Here is a 20,008-nt window from a genome sequence, read left to right on the forward strand (position 1 = left end):
ACAGACGCCTTACGTGGTCACAGCATACCAACAATACTAAAACTAACCTTAACTATACGCCTACGCATACTCGAAAGATTCTTAAATCCTAACTCAAAACTCTCTCTACGGCTTGCAAATCTGGGGAGATGCAAAAAAAAACAAAATCTCAACGAAATACGAACTGTTCAAAATAATATATAGTCCGCCTGATTATTAACGCTCCTTTTTATATAACAAATAAAACTCTGCACCATGACCTAACCTAACCTAACCTTTACATGAAAACAGTACTTGAGTGCGCTAAACAGTCATATACCAGATACCACAACTCTCTATCTAATTATTTAAACATTCTGGCTAGAACCCTATCATTGCCTAACCTAACGTGCCAGTTAAGTGGAAACCCTGTTAAAAAGTTGAAACGTAAACGTGGTGCCGAGACCTATTAGTTAACAGTAACAAAACAAAACAAATGATTAAACTCCTGTCAAGTGTCGTCGGTGGGCGGTTTATTACTCAAGCTAAACATGCTATTATAAACAAAAATATTAAATATACTCGTTTTACTACATTGTATAGAATGTGTATAATATTAAATAAAGAATTAAAAAAAAAAAACATATATTCATTTTGCCAAGTGTTTAGAATATATTGTAGTGTGTGAATATTATATTACATAGTTGCTTACACCGAAGTTGTTTGTTTACACCAAAAAATACAAACATAATAACAAAAACGCCTCGAGGTATTTGGGGTGTTTATGTGGATTCGGTTGGGCCCATAGTAATTCACTGTGTTTAATAAATAATTGTATTCATTCTCGGTGAAATCGGAATTTGGCGGAAATAATCAAAAAACACTCTAGTGGCTCGCTGTGCCCGTTTATCTGTCGGCGGCATACGTACCACGTGTGGCCGGCGGTTGATGATTAATCATTATGTGCATCGCCTATTTGCCGCGGTGTTATACATATAATAACATTATTGTCAGTGGCCATTTCCGTGAGGCACCGGATAAAAACGGATTAATATTTTTCCGAAGTGCTACAAAGTTATTAATCACGGTCACGTGGCCATTAAATACCACAGCGTCGTGTCCCTGACGTTTTTGGTTTCAAAAGTTAAGTAAACCTGGACATTTCGGATCAAGCCGGGACGTGTGTCTGCGAAGGTACCTCCTGACCACCGTTGTCGGTACAGGTCTTGTGTCCGACCGCCGCCGGATCGTATATTAAGGGAAAAGTTTTATAGGTACTCTTTACCGACTGCGACCCCCACCACGGCTCGTGTTCATCCATCAACATCAGCGACACAAGGAATTTTTTAAAACCTCGCCGGACCCCAGAAATGCAAAAGTTGCTACACCTCCAGTGGAACGTTGTACCGGTCGGTCCCGCCACAAGTACGGTGATTGGATGCGTAGATTAGCATAACTCAATGGCCATTTTTCCCCACTGGGTATTAGAAAAGTATAACATTTACTACCCAGAAGCCTTTTTAAGCGTAAACTGTTAAATAGTTCAACAAAAGGAACCCAATATTAGTTCTATCGAAATAAACTAAAAATTTAATACGTTTTTATGGTAATTATTTTGATTAAAAACAAACAAAATATGTTATGTATTATTGATTGCCTAGTGAAATATTAGTTATCAACAATGATTACTTAAGGAGTTGTTAAATATAATTTAACCGTGTTATCGATAGTTTTATTAAATATAACTACTGACATTTTCAGTTTGCAATTTCAGTATGAACAAAATGTGCACTCTGCTAGTAAAATAAAAAAATGCATAGTAGTCAAAATAAATTTTCTATTATGTAGTCATAAATGTAGATTTATTTTAGAAGGTGATAGGTACTTTAAATAAACATTGTTAAATTTCACGAACAATTAATCAAGTTGTCATATCGATGATATGTATGTGTACATCTGTACCTCGTCGTTCGTACGCCGAAATGAATTATTAAAATTATTTTCAGTTTTTAGATTTAAATGAAATAAACCCACTAAGACTAGCGTCAAAAGAAGTAAACAAGATTTCAAACATGTGGTTTAATAACACACAATGTTTATCTTAGTGTTGGCAAATAAATTGTGGGCGATATAGGATTTCTATTTTTACGGATTTCGTCAACTTTATGCTGTGTTAGGCCGTTTTACACTTTTGGCCACTAAAACATTAACAATGTATAGTATATTCTATTAGTTTCCGATTTTTTGGCTTATTTCCATAAACCAAAACGTCAAAACAAACCCCTTCTCCTCTTGACCTCTTCTTATTAAACGCCAAAATTCTGCCAGTATGAAAATAAGGCGGTATTTTAGCCTTTTGCATTATTTTCACTAAAGTTTCACCAACAATAGCTATAAAGAAAAGAAACTTGTTTATTTTTACACAACCCAGTTATCGGAATTTGTATTTTTAATTTCCCGTGGTTTATTTTTTAACAGACTTTATTTTGCACAATGCGCTAGTAGTTGTTATCTTTTTTTAATATATTTATTTCGAATAAGGCAAAATACGTTTTACTAAAATAATAATTTGTGATAATTCTATTATCTATAAATATATAATAAATATAAATATTATTGTTGCTTGTGTTCGCTTGACAATATTTTATTATAGGAGGGTCCATTAATTATATTACTCAACGTTTAAATTTAATTATTTAAATTGTTTTGCCCTTACTAGGTATGAACATTTCCTGTTGTAGATTTTTAATGTAATTTAATGATAATATTGTTTATAAGTCACTTAATCTTCGTCTTCTTTATCTTCGCCCCACACTCTCAACTACGTCCACCCTAGAACTACACCTCCATAGAGCTCGATACATCACTATAATTATATTTTATAAATCACTTAATACGTTCGAATAGTCCGTGGTTCAATAAACATTATTTGAGTGATAAACAACTGACGTCAATAGTTATATTTCATGTACTTTGAATAGTACGACCTAAATTGAAAAAAAAATAGTGTAATCGGAAATTTCCACCCGAATGGATTCGCTCCCTTTGTAAATCAAACGATTGTATTATATTCCATAGAATGACCACCGTTGTTTACTAACTTGACGAGATCCATCCATAATCGCAGACAAGTCATTATATTTTACATAGCGCGTTTGCATTAAACTTGTTTAATGCATAAAGGGTTGGAATGGCATACATTTTTCGTCAAGACGATTTTAAGAGATCTCTATTTTAAATATTTTATCTATTTGCATGAACACAGTTAAGCGGCCAAATGTATGGATACATAAACGTATTTGGTTTTTATGTAATATGGATTTCTTATACTTGCTTTGCACTAATCTGCTTTTTTTATTATTTGCGCTATTTGGATTTATTTTAGAATATTTATATATTGTTGCTTACAAATAAATTACACACAGTGTGATGTCAAGTTAGACATAAAATAATTTTTTAAGATTGTTGTCTCTAAACTCGACTATAATTGTCTGTGTCAATTATTTTAAATAACATATGTAATATATATCTTTAATATTATATTCACACCTAGTTGGACATGTATATGGTCAGTGCCAATTGTAACTATACCGCAGAAGACGGACAGTGTAATGCTAATGTTATAGACTATGGTCTGTGGATGTCGTTTATATTGCTTTTCGCGAACAATACACCATTCCTCGCGATTTGTACTTTTGTTCAGTGTATGAATTTTAGTAACATAGTCTCCGTAGATTACAATATAGTCTATATAGGCGTCGGAATAAATTATAACGTTAATATCCGTCGGGTGAAATCTACGTTTTTTTCGCTTGTCTCCGAGGGTTGAGCATTTGGCGTTATCTTAAGTTTACGACCATTTACCATAGATGTATTTATTACTTCAGTTTTTTGTTGTTAGGTTTCGGATTATTTCATGAACCGTCGTTCACAAAAAGAAAGTGCCCGACGAACGGAAATCACATTTGAAATAAAACAAATAAGACATAAGTGCTTCTCTTTAAGTTTAAAGTGTTGTCGGCATAGAATATTGGGGTAATAAATTTGTTTTTTTCCCTTAAAGTTATTGCCCAGGCCATATTATATATTGACCACATATATAAATTAAACGATCCACCTTTTCGTTAGACAGGCCGGCTATCATGATGTGACATTGGACTGTCTTTATTCACACCAAGAAGCATTGAAAAAAGAACATCTTTAATGATGTTATAATCAAATTATGTCAGTTTAGGTTATGACCATAGTCTAAGAAGTATTATAAATTAGTATAAACGTAACTACAGCCAGAGTAATGCATCTGACGTTTGTGTTCGCCGTACTGTAGTTAAAGTGAACCCATTAGACCAGAACGTACTTCAGACGTGTTCAAGGGACTCCACATTTGTATTTTGTCCCATCGACTACATTATTCTTGAAGTCTAACTTATTGTTAAGATACATTCAATCCAATTCCTAGATAAAAATAAGGCTGTAACAGTCAATAAAATCGAAAAGGAATGAGCAGGAATTTTCGTAAATTGTTAGTAGATTAATTCAATAAATAAAGATATTCTAAGATAGTGATAACTGAAGCCACTGCTCTTCAAATGCAGTCATCATTTCAATAAACATAATATTAATCATTGATATTGACCATTACATTATTTTCAATAGGAAATAAATGGGGTTCTTACGAATTTTTAAATTTAACATTATTCGCTTATAATTAGTATTTTTTAAAGAAAAATTAAACACTTATCGTCTATTAAAACGTTTTGGGCAAAATACTTTTATTGAAATGTGTCTTCTCATATTGAAACGTTTAATAGGTAAAACTGGAAGTAAAATGTACGTTGAGGAATTTGGATTTTGTATGTGGCTAGTATTACACTATTAATACTATTAAAAATACTGTATTAAATTAGTTTAATAAAAATGTTTAAAAAAGTAATAGTTTTATCAAGGCAAACTGTAGATAAGCAACGAGACTAGATTCAACTTACAATAAACAATTTAAAAAGTATGAGGCAAGCTATAATTCAACTTTAAAATTGTCTTTAGCTAGGTAGGATGATTTTATTTTTGGCAAGTGTTGTGTCGTCGACGCTCGTATAGTCGCGTTCATTGAATTGTAAAATAATAATAGTTATACGAAATTGATTTTAGCTATCATCGTTTCATAAAAGAATGAAAATCGCAAAGCCAATTAATTGTGAAAATACAATAGGTAATGTGATATTCTCGAGGGATATTTAAAAAACAATAGTATTATTATTGTGTTTTTGTAAAAATCTTTGTCAAGAATATTAAAAAAGTTTAAAAGTACAGTTTTAAACGAGTGGTTTAGGGTTATTGCGAAAATTATATTTATATTTTTTCAAGCAATAACAATAAGAATAATATAATTGGAGCTGCGCCACTTATTTGCCATCGATTCAAGGATCGGCTACAGTTGTAAAAGTATGATCTCATTTTATTATATATTTTTTATGCCTTTACAGTTTAACGTCAGGCAAATGATGGTCGACAGTACGGGAATGAGAACGGACAATATAAAACCAGGAACGCCTATACCGTCTGAAACGTCTAGCTCAAAAAACACCAATGAAAGTTCCAGCAATAACACCAAAAACAGTTCGACGGCCATCGAGAAAATTGTGCCCTCCAGGTAAGAAGTGGTCGTGTGTGATACTATTTTATTCCTGATTTTATGTCTTTCCCCCTCTATAAACCCTAGTAAATTTAGTATGTCTTATACCATGAGAAGAAAGTCTTTATCAATTTAAAATACATGTAATTTAAGATCCATGGTCTATGGATACCTGTAAAATTAAGTACTAAAAACGGTTTTTCGGTATATGCTCTCGTGCATTCAATAAATAATATTTTTACGATTGCTTTTAAAAAATAATTAGGTTTATTTTATTTACTACTAAAATATTGACGTTTTCGTCTGTTGGTTGTATTTGGAGGTGTACAGATGGTTTTACACAACATTTTCAAATGTAAGGTCACTGGGAAAAGGGTGATTTGTAACTATAAAATAAAAATACATTAATTAACATACGAAAACGTTGTACCTAAAAAAAAAACCGAGTGAGCCGTGGAAATTGCTCACAATAGTTATGTGTAAACATTTTTAGTTTTTAAGTGTGGCATAATAAGTACTACATACAAGATCCGATAACATGCGATATAACTAAAAAATATATTTGCATAAAAAAACAAACCAGTAAACTTGTGAAATACAAAATAATTTTATTTTACAATATTATACAGTTTGTGTTTGATTAATATTCTTGAAAAAATTACAAATTTTCAACTGTTAAGGTTACAACGTTCATTCAATAGTTATAATTACAAATATAGGTAAAATGATTTTAATTAAAAATAACTCACAAGTTAGGTAATATTAAAAATTGTCAATAAAATAAAGAGTTTGATTGAATGCGTGAACTCTATTTTTAGGACAAGTTTAGCAACGACAAAAAACAAGCTGTAAAGTGGCAAAATAATAAATGGGGCTCAGGTTTATAAATGTTGTAAAAAAAAAATCCCCAAGCGCCGATAAAGACGGGTTTTTATAAAAGTTTTGGTTACAGCGGGGAGTGTTGCATGAAAGATGAGTCACTAAAGTTCATTGAAGTGGTTCAGTAAAAACATATATAAAACAAAAGAGTGTTTTATAAATCTTCTTTTTTTATATATTTTAAGAGGTATTACTCGAGTGTGCGAGCTGTGCGTTTTTTTTTTCAAACGTTTTTGGTAGTTACAGTGATCACTCTTTCAATTGATCTGCTTTTGCATTGCCACAATAATAATGTTTTCCAATTTCTTACGTCCCGTTTACATTCGACTTGGACAAATCGAGGAAGCGGAAACTTGTAATATCTAAGACTTCGAATGTGGTTATCACACGTGCACGGGCGGTGAAGGCTTAATTAAAACTTCCTGACGTTAAACGTCATGTAATCAATGATTCACAAGCCGCATTGAATGTTCTTATTATTAATAAGAGATCATTTAAGTTTAAAATTCGACGATAAAAATGCAAAAGGTTTAGATTCATGGCCGGGGATCGAACCGATAAACACACCATGCAAAACAAACGTTTCACAAATTTCGGTTGTGTATTTTAGCTCAAAAACATGTTTGTATCGGAATAAATATATACTATTGATCATGCATTGCCGTTGTGCGTTGTGTGCATTCTAGCACATTATAAACGGACAGAGTGAACTTATCGGTAAACGTAATCATTGACTTGACGATTCACGTTCACAGCTGATTTCCACTCAATAGGTCGGTACGCCTTCGGGGCATTCCGTCAACAGTACTCGCTCTTTTCTTCTTTCCGACCTACTCCCGACACCCTTTATCCACCGTTCGGCTATACCTATATTATACGCTCATCTCACAACACTATCTCGGGTAGACGCCTGCACCCTCTGCTTGCCGCCCTCCGAGAACAAACAATATTTACGGACCAAAGTGTAAGACACGTTCACACGCGTGATACGACCGCCAAAAACAATCGATACATAAGGTAGGCATAATATACGACCCGCGGTATTATCGGTTTCGCACAGAATAGTGAATATACATGAACGGGTAGACCGATAATCCATCTTGGTGACAAGTTTAGACCAATCGTGCATGCAACGCGCGACATTCGGTTCTTATAATAATAAGAATAATAATAATATGCCGATGTCGCAACGCAGCCATCGTCTTTAAGTTTCACATATTGTACAATATGCAAATTCCGAAGCCAGTTCAACTCGCTCACATTTCAAAACATGACCACCGCACGCCTGTAGTATAATGATCTCAATGGTAGACACAGACAAGCTAATTTACCTTGTATCTGTCATACGCCAACTTCAATTCTACCAACCTTCTGCTGTAGGCGTCTAAAAATCGAATTTAGTAGACATTTAGTTTTGTTAATACATACGTTTAAAATCAATTTTTATTGTACAAAACAAATTTTTTAGTTAAGTACATAAATTTACATAGCATGCACTAAGGTTTAAATGAATATATAATATTATGTTTTATTTTAATATATTAAATATGATAATTTTTGTGTTCCACTTTATTTTTCAAATTCTAGTAATTGAAAATGTTTTTAAGATATTAGCTTATATAGATAGTATTTGTGTAAGCCCAGTTATTGCTAATTTTATTGTGATTGCAGAATTTTTAAAGTATGCTAATGTTACAATAGGAAATCATATTTTACAACTTATCTGCTTATCGTATTACTATTATTTTATTGAACTAATATTGCCTATTGCTATACGACGGTAAAAAATTACCATCTTTAAATAATATTTAATATTATATTAACCTAAAATTTAGGAAATATCGTCTTTTTTTAAAATTCAATTGCACAACTGGTACCAAAGGTTACAAAGTGTTATTTATCGATTTAACAAATGTGTTGCAAGTGTGCAAATTCCTTTAGTTCTAAAATTAATTTTAGCTTCAATGCGGAGCAGTTATGCTAATAGTTTTTTACTTTACTGTCTACACTTGTATGAAGTTTAAATTTAAAATAATGCACAAATATATGTAAATGTATATTTTTTTATAGTTTTATATGAAAACGTTTCTCAAGTGAGGAAACTCGTATTAACAGGTGGTCGACTCTGACTTCTTACCCACTACTCTAGACAGAATGATATGACCATATATATTTCTTAATATTATGAATATTTCTAATTGATAGGAAAATATTATATAGGTTTCTAATCAATAATTTTCAATTGGTAATACAATGAACTTAAATTTAAAAAAAAATTCTGACTGTGAAGATTGGAGAATGCTATTAAAGTATACCTAAGTATTATTTGTATTATTTTACCTTATTTTAGTAAACTAAATGTTAAATTATTCTACAGAATAAATCATATAAAATTTCAACAGATAGTGAACTTAGTTGAGCTATCATTTAAAAAACAAGAATCGCACTGGAGAGAACCAATACCGTTTTGTTCGCTGTAAACTGCGCTGGAAATGACTGTAAAATGATGAAATAATTACACGCGAAACAAAACATTTTTATTTCATGAAACTTGTTTATAAAATAAATTTGAGATAACGTTTCGGAAACAGCAATATGTGCTGCTCCATTTAAATACACGCGTTTTTAACTAACGAAACAAAGCACAGTCATAGTAAGCTAGGTTAAAAAATATTATAATTACCTCAAAAACAGTCTTATTAGCACTTTTAAAGATTGCAATAGTTACAATATTTCTATGAAAAAGTAACTAGAAAAATGAAAGTACTAAATTATTTTCCCAAAAAGTTTACCTATTACTTACGTTGCTTTCCAATTTGTATGTATGTATTTAATAAAAGTACAAAAACATAAGAAACGATGTAGTTTTTCAAATAATATAACTATCATCCGAGTTGTGTTCGAGTTCAGAACCGATTTTTCGAATATTGAAGTCTAGGAACATTTTATGGCTCCATGATAATAATATGTTTGGTCTAATCTATTTTTCTGCACACCAGAGTTGTATATAAAGAAATACATTGCATACCGTGATTGAATTTTAAACAAACATAAAAGAAAAGCCCAATGAAATGAAGTAAAACGAATTTGTCCGTATCGTCTGTTCCGTATTATTGCGTGTGTATGCGCGTTCGCTTCTATTATATGTATCGTACAACAAGCAAAAGTTTCAATGTGTCGAAAGTTCAGACAAAAATTGATTCGGGAACTTTTTTTTTTTTTGTTATATAAAACGTAAGACCATCACGTATCGTAGATCCAGCGGAGCGCATTCTTCGACGGCAAATTTATATGTACATGGATACAAAAAAAAAATCATACATTATTATGTATACATGTATATAGGGTACGCATCGCCATTCCAAATGCCAATGTCTAGTGTTTCGAATTTGCTAATAATAATAATGGCATAGATTTTTTTCTCCTTGTTTTTTCTCACTCGTCCGCAGTATGATGGCAATTACTTGCCGTCATCGCGGCTCTTCGAGTCGCTAATTTTGTACGGAAACGCCAGAAAGACAGCACAGGTGTACCGCCGGAAAAGCCATTAGGGTAATAAAAACTTGATTATCGCGAGAAAACCTCGGATTTGCCCGCGAGTCCCACCATCGACCGGCATAATTAATAACGGTTTCGAGAGCCGACATTCAAAATATTTACCGTCAAATGAAATCAGCACAGGCCCATCAACCGTCGTCGCCGCAGTACAGTAAACAATGAATGGTATCTAAAGAAAGATGTGATTAGTGTTTAATCGTTGAATTGATCACCTGGTACCTCTCGCCACGCCGTTTTCGAAAAGTTCAAAGCGATCACCGTAAAAATATCTTGCATTTTTCCAACCGCAAGCAGAATGCACGATAACAAACTATTTGCTCTGGAAAAATGTTAAGATAATAAAATTTACACCCCTTATTATAAAAAATACATCTTACAGCAATTTTAATTGTATGACTTACGTATTAGGGTTAGAGAAAACTCACCTATTTCAAAAATTAAACTGAACAACTCGATCGACGTTCTTAACTCTGCGTTAAAGCTTAAATAAAATGTTGCATGCATAACATGTATACAATAACACGTTACAGGATATTTTAATGAAATTGAACTACTTTACCCGTTTTACAAAATGTGGCCTTACATTTTAACACAAATAAAGTACTATTTTTTTTTTTTGTACTTTTTGTGTGTTGTGTATAGATTCAAAATTGTGTAGTCTTTTCATTTTAATTTGTATGTGCCCTCTTAAATTGAATTATTATTAAGTTATCTTTTTGTTATATGTCCACTGTTAATATGACCAACAAATGAAGGGTAAAAATAAACAAGTTGTTATTGCAGTGGCTGTATAATCAATCATTATAGATGTTTATGTGTATAGTCAGACAATAGCTCGTACTACGGTTTAGTCTCCAAAGACCAATATAAACGAAACTTTAAGTTTTGACGATTATTATTATGACCGAAGCTCAACAGACAACATCATGAATTCAAATTTTTATGAAACGAACACAAAGTTTACTTACAGAAGTTCTTATATTTATCTTATGAAAAATCGTTAAGTACATCGAATTCATGCCAGTTTCTCGGTACAGCTAATTTTTTAAACCAATATTATTTTATCTTTACTATATAGCATACATTTTTATATGATTTGACCGCATCCGTATTATTTCTCTAGGCTTGCGTACAGAAACAAACAAAAAACTTTATTGGAAGGGAAGACCGAGAATTGACAATGATAATACATTACATAATAGATTTCGACTCGCGTATTTTGTGTTCTCCGTATGGGCTCGTTGCCAATTTAATAATATTTTAAGAAATCAATGTCGCTCGTTATGGTCTATAAGTTGTAATTCTGAAAACAGGCTCCTCGGTAGTGCAGTAATATTTTTCAGCTAGCTTTGGTGTAGCGATCCTTCCGGTTGTCGTCAAAACTCTGAATAAACTTAAATTGATTGTACTACTTTAATTAATTATGTATACTAAAAGTTTCGCTGCACAATGGCTTTTGCAAATAAATCCAATTATACCTGTTCAAAATTAATACATCATCAATAATGTGTAGTTTGTGCAGTGCAGTGAAGTACTACGATTCGTGTCAGAGTATACAATTGAATGGGGTCAACGATTAATAGTTTGGTACGCTGTAACTCAATTATATTAATATATTAAAATGTTAAATGTTAAATCACCAAATTTAAATGAATATATTTACAGTAATGACTTGAATAATCAAAAGAAATCAAATTTAATTTTGGTTTGTACATAATTATATATAACTCATGAAACTGATGATAACTCATTTTAAATTATTTAGTACGGAACATTGAAGTATTTAGTGATATTGTGCCAAGGATTAAACCATATTCCTTATGGAAGTATTTATTATTGGTGTTGGATTCAAATCTATTCTTTTGAATATTTATGGAAATTCTCATTCGTAGGCTATGTTTAAGATTTAATTAAGAGAGACGACAGAAAATTGTAAAGTAAGACATGTTTTTTGTCTAATTTAATGTAAAAATACATTTTTTATTAATAGAAATCTCAGGTTTTCAAATATTTTCCATACATTAACATTTTATTTTCTCAGTAAATAGACGTACTAAAGCAAAAGTACGTGACTGCTCTAGGACTTTGGTCCGCCGCAGTAAAGTGTCATCACATTTTTCAGGACTACGTTGTTCATCGTTTAATGGATTCTGAGTGGAATTTCATAGTTCATAAATTCAATTTCATCGTACCTAACAATAATTATCTTATCAATGTCGCCAACAACTTTTGTTTATAATGAGTGACAAGTTGGACGATTTTTTTTTACAATGAAAATAGACAAAAAATACGCTTCTATATCTTCTAAAATCATACCAATGAACGCTTAAGCTGCCTTTTGTTATGCGTATAGTCCAAAAAACAGCTAAGCGTCCCTTTTCAAAGGTATTTATTGTCTTCATAGTAAACAAAACATCGAGATATAATAGATTAGATTTTTTTCGCGAGAAATAATTAATTAATTTAATACAATCATTATGGTATTTGAATATTATAAAGCAATTAAGGAGTAATAACGTTTAATTTTTATAGATCTCGGAAAACGAACGAGCGCCCGTGCGCTATACTCAAAATATAACCATATCTTTCCTTTCGGATTTTTAAATAATTATGCAGAGTGAAAAGTATACATCACACTGTTGAAGTTAAGTTATTTCCCAAGAGTCGCATACCCGTTTATAAAGTATATACAAATTCAGTCTGGTTGTATCTTTTCTTCTTCTAATCACTTTTGAGCGTGGCACGTTATTATTTATTCACTTCTTTGTGTCGACGACGACGAATTTCGTTCGGCAACCCCTTAGACAATAAAAAATAATTAAATATCATCAACCACAGTAAAACGGACTCGCCGTCTCTGGTCGTTTCAACGTACGAGGTACACAAACAGCTATCTCGAGAGGTTTATAAGCTTGCACCGTTCTCCTTAACAGAGGCTATGACTTGTCGGTTTGGTCTATAATTTTGCATAGACAAAATAAAAATACTCATTTATATTATCATTAAAAAAGCAAATTATGGATTACTTAGACCTTGAAAGATAAATAAAAACTGGAAAAACATACTTGTGCTGTATCGGTTCATATTTCATACAATTAATTGATACCTAACACAATATTTACATTACATAAAAAATAATAAAAACCCAAAGAGTATAGTTTTTCAGACTTATTTTTTAAGGCCTACTTACGATTTTTCGATCATACATTATTAGTCGATGGTACTTATTTTCCATCTATACTGGTTTAACAATTTTCAATTCAATATATCGGCGTAAGCTAACGAACCCACGAGAAAACATTAGAATTACAATTTGTATTTTGCTCTCCTGTAAAATTGTATAAAAACCCCTTGTGTCCTTTTCTCGTCAGATCAATTCAATTATAGTATACTGATCAAACCCGGTGTTGTTTGCTTTCAGAAGCCGGAGCAATCAAAGATGGATGAAACTCCGGACCACCGTGCAGCTGTCTAGTGCTATATCGTCGACGATAAAGACATCGAAACCGACTCTGCAAAGGGAAGACTCGTTCATCAAACGATTTTCTACTCGACAAGTCGCAGAAAAACAGGTACAACATTTAAAATATCATCTTCGACAACGGCGCAACAACAGAGTCGGTCGGGTTCTTGGGTGTTGAAGACGAGCAAAACTATCTTATTACGTTTTATTTTACCTTTGCGACCTCACTTTGTTATGAGGCGCAACTAAAATTTGAAACTCACAATGTCGTCACCGGAAACGAAGTGGTCTCGTCGTTTGGCCCCGTCGGTAATCTGCTAAAGCGTTGATATCGTAATTAAATCACAGGATTTACGGTGAGCTACCCCACTATTATAATGTTAGTAAGTTGACACTAGAGTCTCTCTATGTTTCCTCAGAAGTTGCATGACCCGTTTCCCGTTAAAAAAACAACTAAGCAATGGACGAATAATGCTAGAATAACATTGTCGTTGGTTGATTTATGTTTTCACGAGACGGCGCCTTGGTTATGGAAAATAATTACATTCATGCGTTGTTTCCACAAAACGATGAAAGTATTCGGTTAAATTTTAGAAAAATCTTATTGGCGATTTTTAAAATGTAATAGATGACTTGTAATAATGTACGTACCGCGATGTAAGAAGATTGGAAATCTTAAAGGTCATTTTTTTATAGAGATTACATTTTCGTAGTACTAAGGTAGTAAAATATCAGGTTCGGTAGTTAGTGTTAATAATACGGGTTTAATAGTAAGATTAAGAGTATAAATTTATGGTAAAATAGGATTGAGTTTATTTTAGTTGTAACTGAAAAATAAATGAAAATTCATTTCGACAGTAATTCCAAATAACCATTAACCAGGTTTTTGTTACTTCACAGTTCATATATTTTAGACCAACTTGTTATTTGAATACATCACATTATTAGGATTAAATAATCTCAAAATATCGCTTAATTTCAAAAAAATGTGTATCTTATAATACGTAAATAAACATGTGTTCTTTGAGTAAATATTAAAATATACGTTACACAATACGAGAGCTTATGTTAGGATAAAAACCAAGGTCTAATGCATTGTTGATACGTTGACCAGAATGGATTTACAAGATTCAAGAACTGTTTGACAAACGGCTTTAGTATCTTGTTTGAAGAGAAAAAAAATGTTCAATAAAACTCGGTAAACTTTTTGAGGAATAAAAAATGGCGATTTGTCAATTTTATAAAAAAAAACGAATTAATATAAAAACTAATTGGATGAACCAATGTAATAGGTTACTTTGTTATTATTTAACTTGGTTTTAAAACTTTAAATCGTTCATAAATATTATTTAGTCTTACAGTTTATATATTATGTCAAACATTTTATTGAAATTTAAAAGAGTTCTGGACAAATGATAGTCATATTAGTATAAATAACATAAAAAACTGTTTAATAATTTGTAATATTATGAAAATGCTGTTGCTTAGTAAAAAAGGTCAAAGAGGATAGCAATACATTTTTTCCGGATTGTTCGTTATTTATTTATTTATATTTTACAAGAAATAGCGTGACTTTGACCACTTCTATTTTCAGCTGCGTTGCATTATACATTGTCAGCCGGCATAATAAAGCTGAATTATCGTGCATACATAAGGATTATATTATTATGCAATTTGTACAAACATTGCATTGGAGTGTTCAATGCTCAAATATAAATCATTAGTACTGATGCCGCATAAACGCAATAGACTAGAGAAAAATTATAAGAATATGTGGGGTTTTTTTGTTTTGTAAACAAGACACCCGGAAGTGTTTTTTTTTTTTGTATGAAAGTTTTTGCTTTTTGTCAATTTTTATTGTAATCGACTGGTCGAAAAAGTTTTATAGATGTCAAGCAGATAAAAAAAAATTACACGCTATGTTCATAAGTTGTATATTCTACCACTTCATTTATCGATCGTCTCGGAAAGTTTTTATGGCATAAATTTAAAAGTCAAAGAGATAAATTTCAGGACAAAAAAAACTACCAAGCCTACTTGGACGTACAAAGTATTCGACTTTTTATTTTTGATCGTACTTCTAGACATTATGTAAACTGAGGTCGATAAAACAGACTGTTAAATTGCAATACAGCTGTTCAACTTGTTTTTCATATATATTTTGTCTGTATTTGACGGATGAAAAAAATCAGAGACGTTATTTCCAGACGAAACTTGTTTTAGTAAACACGATGATTTGAATGATACGGGCTCTAGTTATTTCTATTGATATATTTGTACTTGATATCTACACTAGTGTAATTCAATGTCTTGTAAAATAAATGCAATAAGTATAGTGATCATTTTATTAGAAAATTCATAAATGTAACGTATTAAAATGTGTATTCTTAACGAGGCGCAATGCAAAATTGTTATCAATAATTAAAAAAAGACTAAATCGTATAATTACAAATCAACAACTACATATTAACAACTACTTTTGAATAAATGTTAGAATAATAAACACACATAAATAATAATAACTTTATACCTATGTAGCAATATTAAACTATGATTTTTCGACTCGTACTTATGATTTGTCATTTCATTACATGTCATGAAAAGTCATTTTTTAAATTTCACCCCTTAATATTTGAGTAACGGCACAAATAAAACACACTTTTAGATATATTTCATGTCTCTTGACCACAATTTTTGAGAGTGATAAATTATCCTTAATACATTTAGTCATGTATTCAAAACTACAACAGGACTGAAACTCGTTAGACGTTACATAATGTGAAATAGTATTTATTTGTTAGGTAAGTTTCACCACGCAATACTAGGTTATTTTTCAGTGTCTAATTGGTGATACTAAATGTACTTTTTTAATTGAAGTTTTGGCATTTTTGCAACCAAAATAACATGTTCTCGAAATTGTTATATACAATAAATTTGGCCATTAATTTCATGTAAAGTTGATAATTTAGTTCCTTATTTTTTTGTATAATGATATATTGTTATTTTTAGGACGGCCATTTTTTATAGATCAGTTCGATTACAGCATAATAATTTTTTATTTTTTTGACAATTTAAATGTCATAAATACATTTTTATTATAGTTAGATTCATTGGTAACAAGTTTACGGCCGAAGCAGTTTTGGTTTCAGTGTAGGTTATTCGAACTAGAATCTTCAATAAACTCATTTTATAGCCGACGGATTTTTCCGGAAAACATTAGCAATAAATAATCGTAAATGCTTAGAGTTGTCATTTCGTAATAACAACAATAAACTATTAAACACATGAAGATATATATGTATATTTATGTCATAAAACTATAACCGTCAATGTTTAGTAGTCTATAGTATTAGATGATTAAAAAAATATCATTAGCATCTATTCGGCTAGTACTGCAGTAATGCATATTGTAAATGGAAAAGAAAATTGTAATTAAAATTAACTTTATAATTATCGAGTTCTAAAGTATTGAACGGCATATTATGAATGTTTTATGTAAATTAGAGCATTTAGTCTCAATTGATAATGTTTACTAGTTTTTACTATTATTATATACTTATTACTGTATAAGTTACAAATCAGAAAAGTTGTTTGTTTTTATAAGACTTATTAGATGCTAATAAAGTCCCAAACGTGTTGGAAAATAAAACTCCTGGTTTAACTATTAAAACATTTAACTATTCTGTAGTCGGGATGACGGTATTTTATGCCATATGGGTACTTATAAATATAAGTATATGACAATGCTTAAAACACGGTCAGGTCTTAACATACTTCTAAAATGACTCCATAGTAATTTATTATTAAAACAAGCAGAGCAGCGGAATGTCTAGAGTACTTTTGAAGAGTTTATTTAATGAGCACATGCGTATGAGCTTATGAAACACTATAGAGAATAGCATTTTACATTTCAATATAGGACAAAATAGTTTAGTGTAGGATTTCACACTCTTTGTTGGAATACACCATTTTTTGCCTACCTATTTTATATTGCGTCAATCGTACGTAGTATAAATAGTATTCATTAGGTTATATAAAACCTAATTATCTATAAATGTAAACTGTTTATGAAAAAAGTTTTACCAATAATTATTAAAATTAAAAAATGGTAAACATACACCAATTATATTTCTTACCTATATAATGAATACATAAAAAAACGTTGCCCAATACATACTGTAAATTTTGCTCCCAACTTTATTTCACTGTTAAAGTTTAAGAGCCATTGTATGCCAATATATTCTAAATAGGTAAATAATATAAAAAAAACTTTTAGTAACTTATTAATAGAGCCTTAAAAATTTTGGTATAGGTAGTATAAAAATTAAAGAAGGGTTTTTATTGTTGGCAATGTTCATTGTAAAGAAATTCGTCGTTATGAAATTGAAGATCATACGTCTTAAATTTATATGTTTAGCAAACTAATATTATAACTTTAGAAAATAAACAAGAATAAGTCTTCTTTTTAATTGAATCAGTCATTTCAAAAACGACATAAGTCACCGATTTTTCAAAAATGATTTCTGTCAAATTTGATAATTATATACGTAGTCACGTATTCTGTGTAAAAATTACATTTTTCAGATTTGTGTAAGAAATATTTTATTTTAAAAAATTATACCAGTTTGTGCAATAATTTGATAACATTTCTTTGTTTATTTATTTTATTTCTTGACCTAATTTCTATATGATAAATTTATATTCCCTGCATAAAAAAACGCAAGTCAAATAATATGTCTCATCTCAACTTAATGAATTTTGGTCAACGTTTGAACTATTGAAAACTATTGATTACGAATATCAGAAATCCTATAAATAAATTAGTAAATAAAAGTGTAAATGCAAAATAACTTGAATTTCTGGAGTTATGAAGCTTTTCGTGGCTAGTGTAAAATTTTAATTTTGTGACGTGTCGTTTTTGAAATGACCGATTCAATTATAGATAACGTTTTTCGATAAAGAATAAAATGTTGAATTGTGCGCAAACGATTAATACTTTTTCTTACTACATTCTCTCTCCTGTAACCGCGTTATTTTGATTAGTTAGAGGAAATACTCAAAACGTATCGCTTTAACAGATCACACTAAATATTGGACACAAAATATCGTATTTTGGAGGTGGAAAAAAAATACACATTTTATATCTTCCGAGAACAGCGCGGCCCAACATAAACTGTAATAAATAATGGCACAATAGCGATAACGCTAATGTCGATGGCTCCGCGATCATCGGCGTAACCGATTCGGTTAATCCGAGTTAAGGTTTACCGCTGTGATTTTAGTCAAGAAATAATAGTGTAAACAAATCAGGAATCTGCCTTTGCCCTTTGGTGTTATCCAGAACGGCTTAGAGGCACATTCGCACGCATGATCGTAAATTCTCATTATTATTTTTATATTATAGTTTTTTTTTTTTATTCTTCATTTAAATAACGATTTATATACTTATCGGATTACAATTAAATCACGCCCTGGGTTAAGCTTTAAAACGAAACAATTTTTTTTAAATCCGTTATGTCGCTTCGCGTTTTGCTCTTTATTTGTACACAGTTTTGCTCTTACCGTTCCCCTTAACACAGACCGAGCCAATGTAGGGCATAAATTATGGCATTTTTAACATATTATTTTGACGAATCCGGTTTAGTTTTCTATAAACAAGTGTGCAATATAGCGCACTGCGGTGCGTATAGAGAGTGGTTTTCACAATAGCAACTCGTTCAGACAACCGTCAAGCCGAATCTTAGTTTCTAGTATAATAATTCTCAATTCTATGTGTGTACACTTAACCGTGTATGACTTAGTTGAGCAACCGTGGCAGAGACAGAGAGATAGAGGCGAGGCTCTTTGCACCACGACGTTATCATCCCTGCCGTTAGGATATCATCGTGATATTGGCCGATTGCCATTGCAAGGCCGTCGCCCATTTTTGTTCCACAAGGTTGGCCGGTTAACACGTTACAAAACACTTGGGGATTGCAGATTAATATAGCCGCCGTCGGCGTTACCGGTGGTTTATTCAAACATATCGGTATGGATTGAACGCTGGGAAGTGTTGGAGTTTACACAAGCACCTATACTACATCATGCCGCATGGCTTTGACTGGCACTGTGATTAAATTCGAAGCGTCAATGGTAAAAAATCACAAACCGTAATTAATTCGGAGGACGATTCATCATTTCGGTAAAAAAGTCGTCTGCAGAGAATAATCATCTTCGCCGATGTGTATACGAATATACACGTTGTATTTGTTAAACTACATTTGTGTTGACACAAACCCCTGAAAAGTAATCTCGAGTTACACAAATCAGTTTCCATTTATGCGTGTAGCCGGTACATGTACGCAGAAGTGTGCAAATCAATATCAAAATATGATTAATGCCAAGTATCGAAATCAATTTGAGTATTTAATTTAAATAATACAATGTACATGTTGCTATTGTAAATATAATTAAAAATATCATTCCACGTCGTATAGATGTGTTAGTAAGATCGATGTCGCGCTCGTACCTATATATGT

The 20,008-nt window shown here is 31.4% G+C and overlaps 1 protein-coding gene across 1 annotated transcript in view; it reads left to right on the plus strand.

Moving 5' to 3' along the window:
* LOC126846692 (uncharacterized) overlaps positions 1–20,008 on the plus strand; it is a 66,222-nt gene that overhangs the window by 29,996 nt on the left and 16,218 nt on the right. The window contains exons 3-4 of the mRNA XM_050586430.1: positions 5,442–5,608; positions 13,449–13,599. Coding sequence (XP_050442387.1) covers positions 5,442–5,608; positions 13,449–13,599 — 318 coding nt within the window. The remainder of the gene's footprint in view (positions 1–5,441; positions 5,609–13,448; positions 13,600–20,008) is intronic.

Source organism: Adelges cooleyi, unplaced genomic scaffold (assembly GCF_023614345.1).
Source record: "Adelges cooleyi isolate 19-005CV unplaced genomic scaffold, UGA_ACOO_1.1 ACOO_flye_CR_arks_rails_tigmint_CR_PRNA_9, whole genome shotgun sequence".
Taxonomy (NCBI): Eukaryota; Metazoa; Arthropoda; class Insecta; order Hemiptera; family Adelgidae; genus Adelges; species Adelges cooleyi.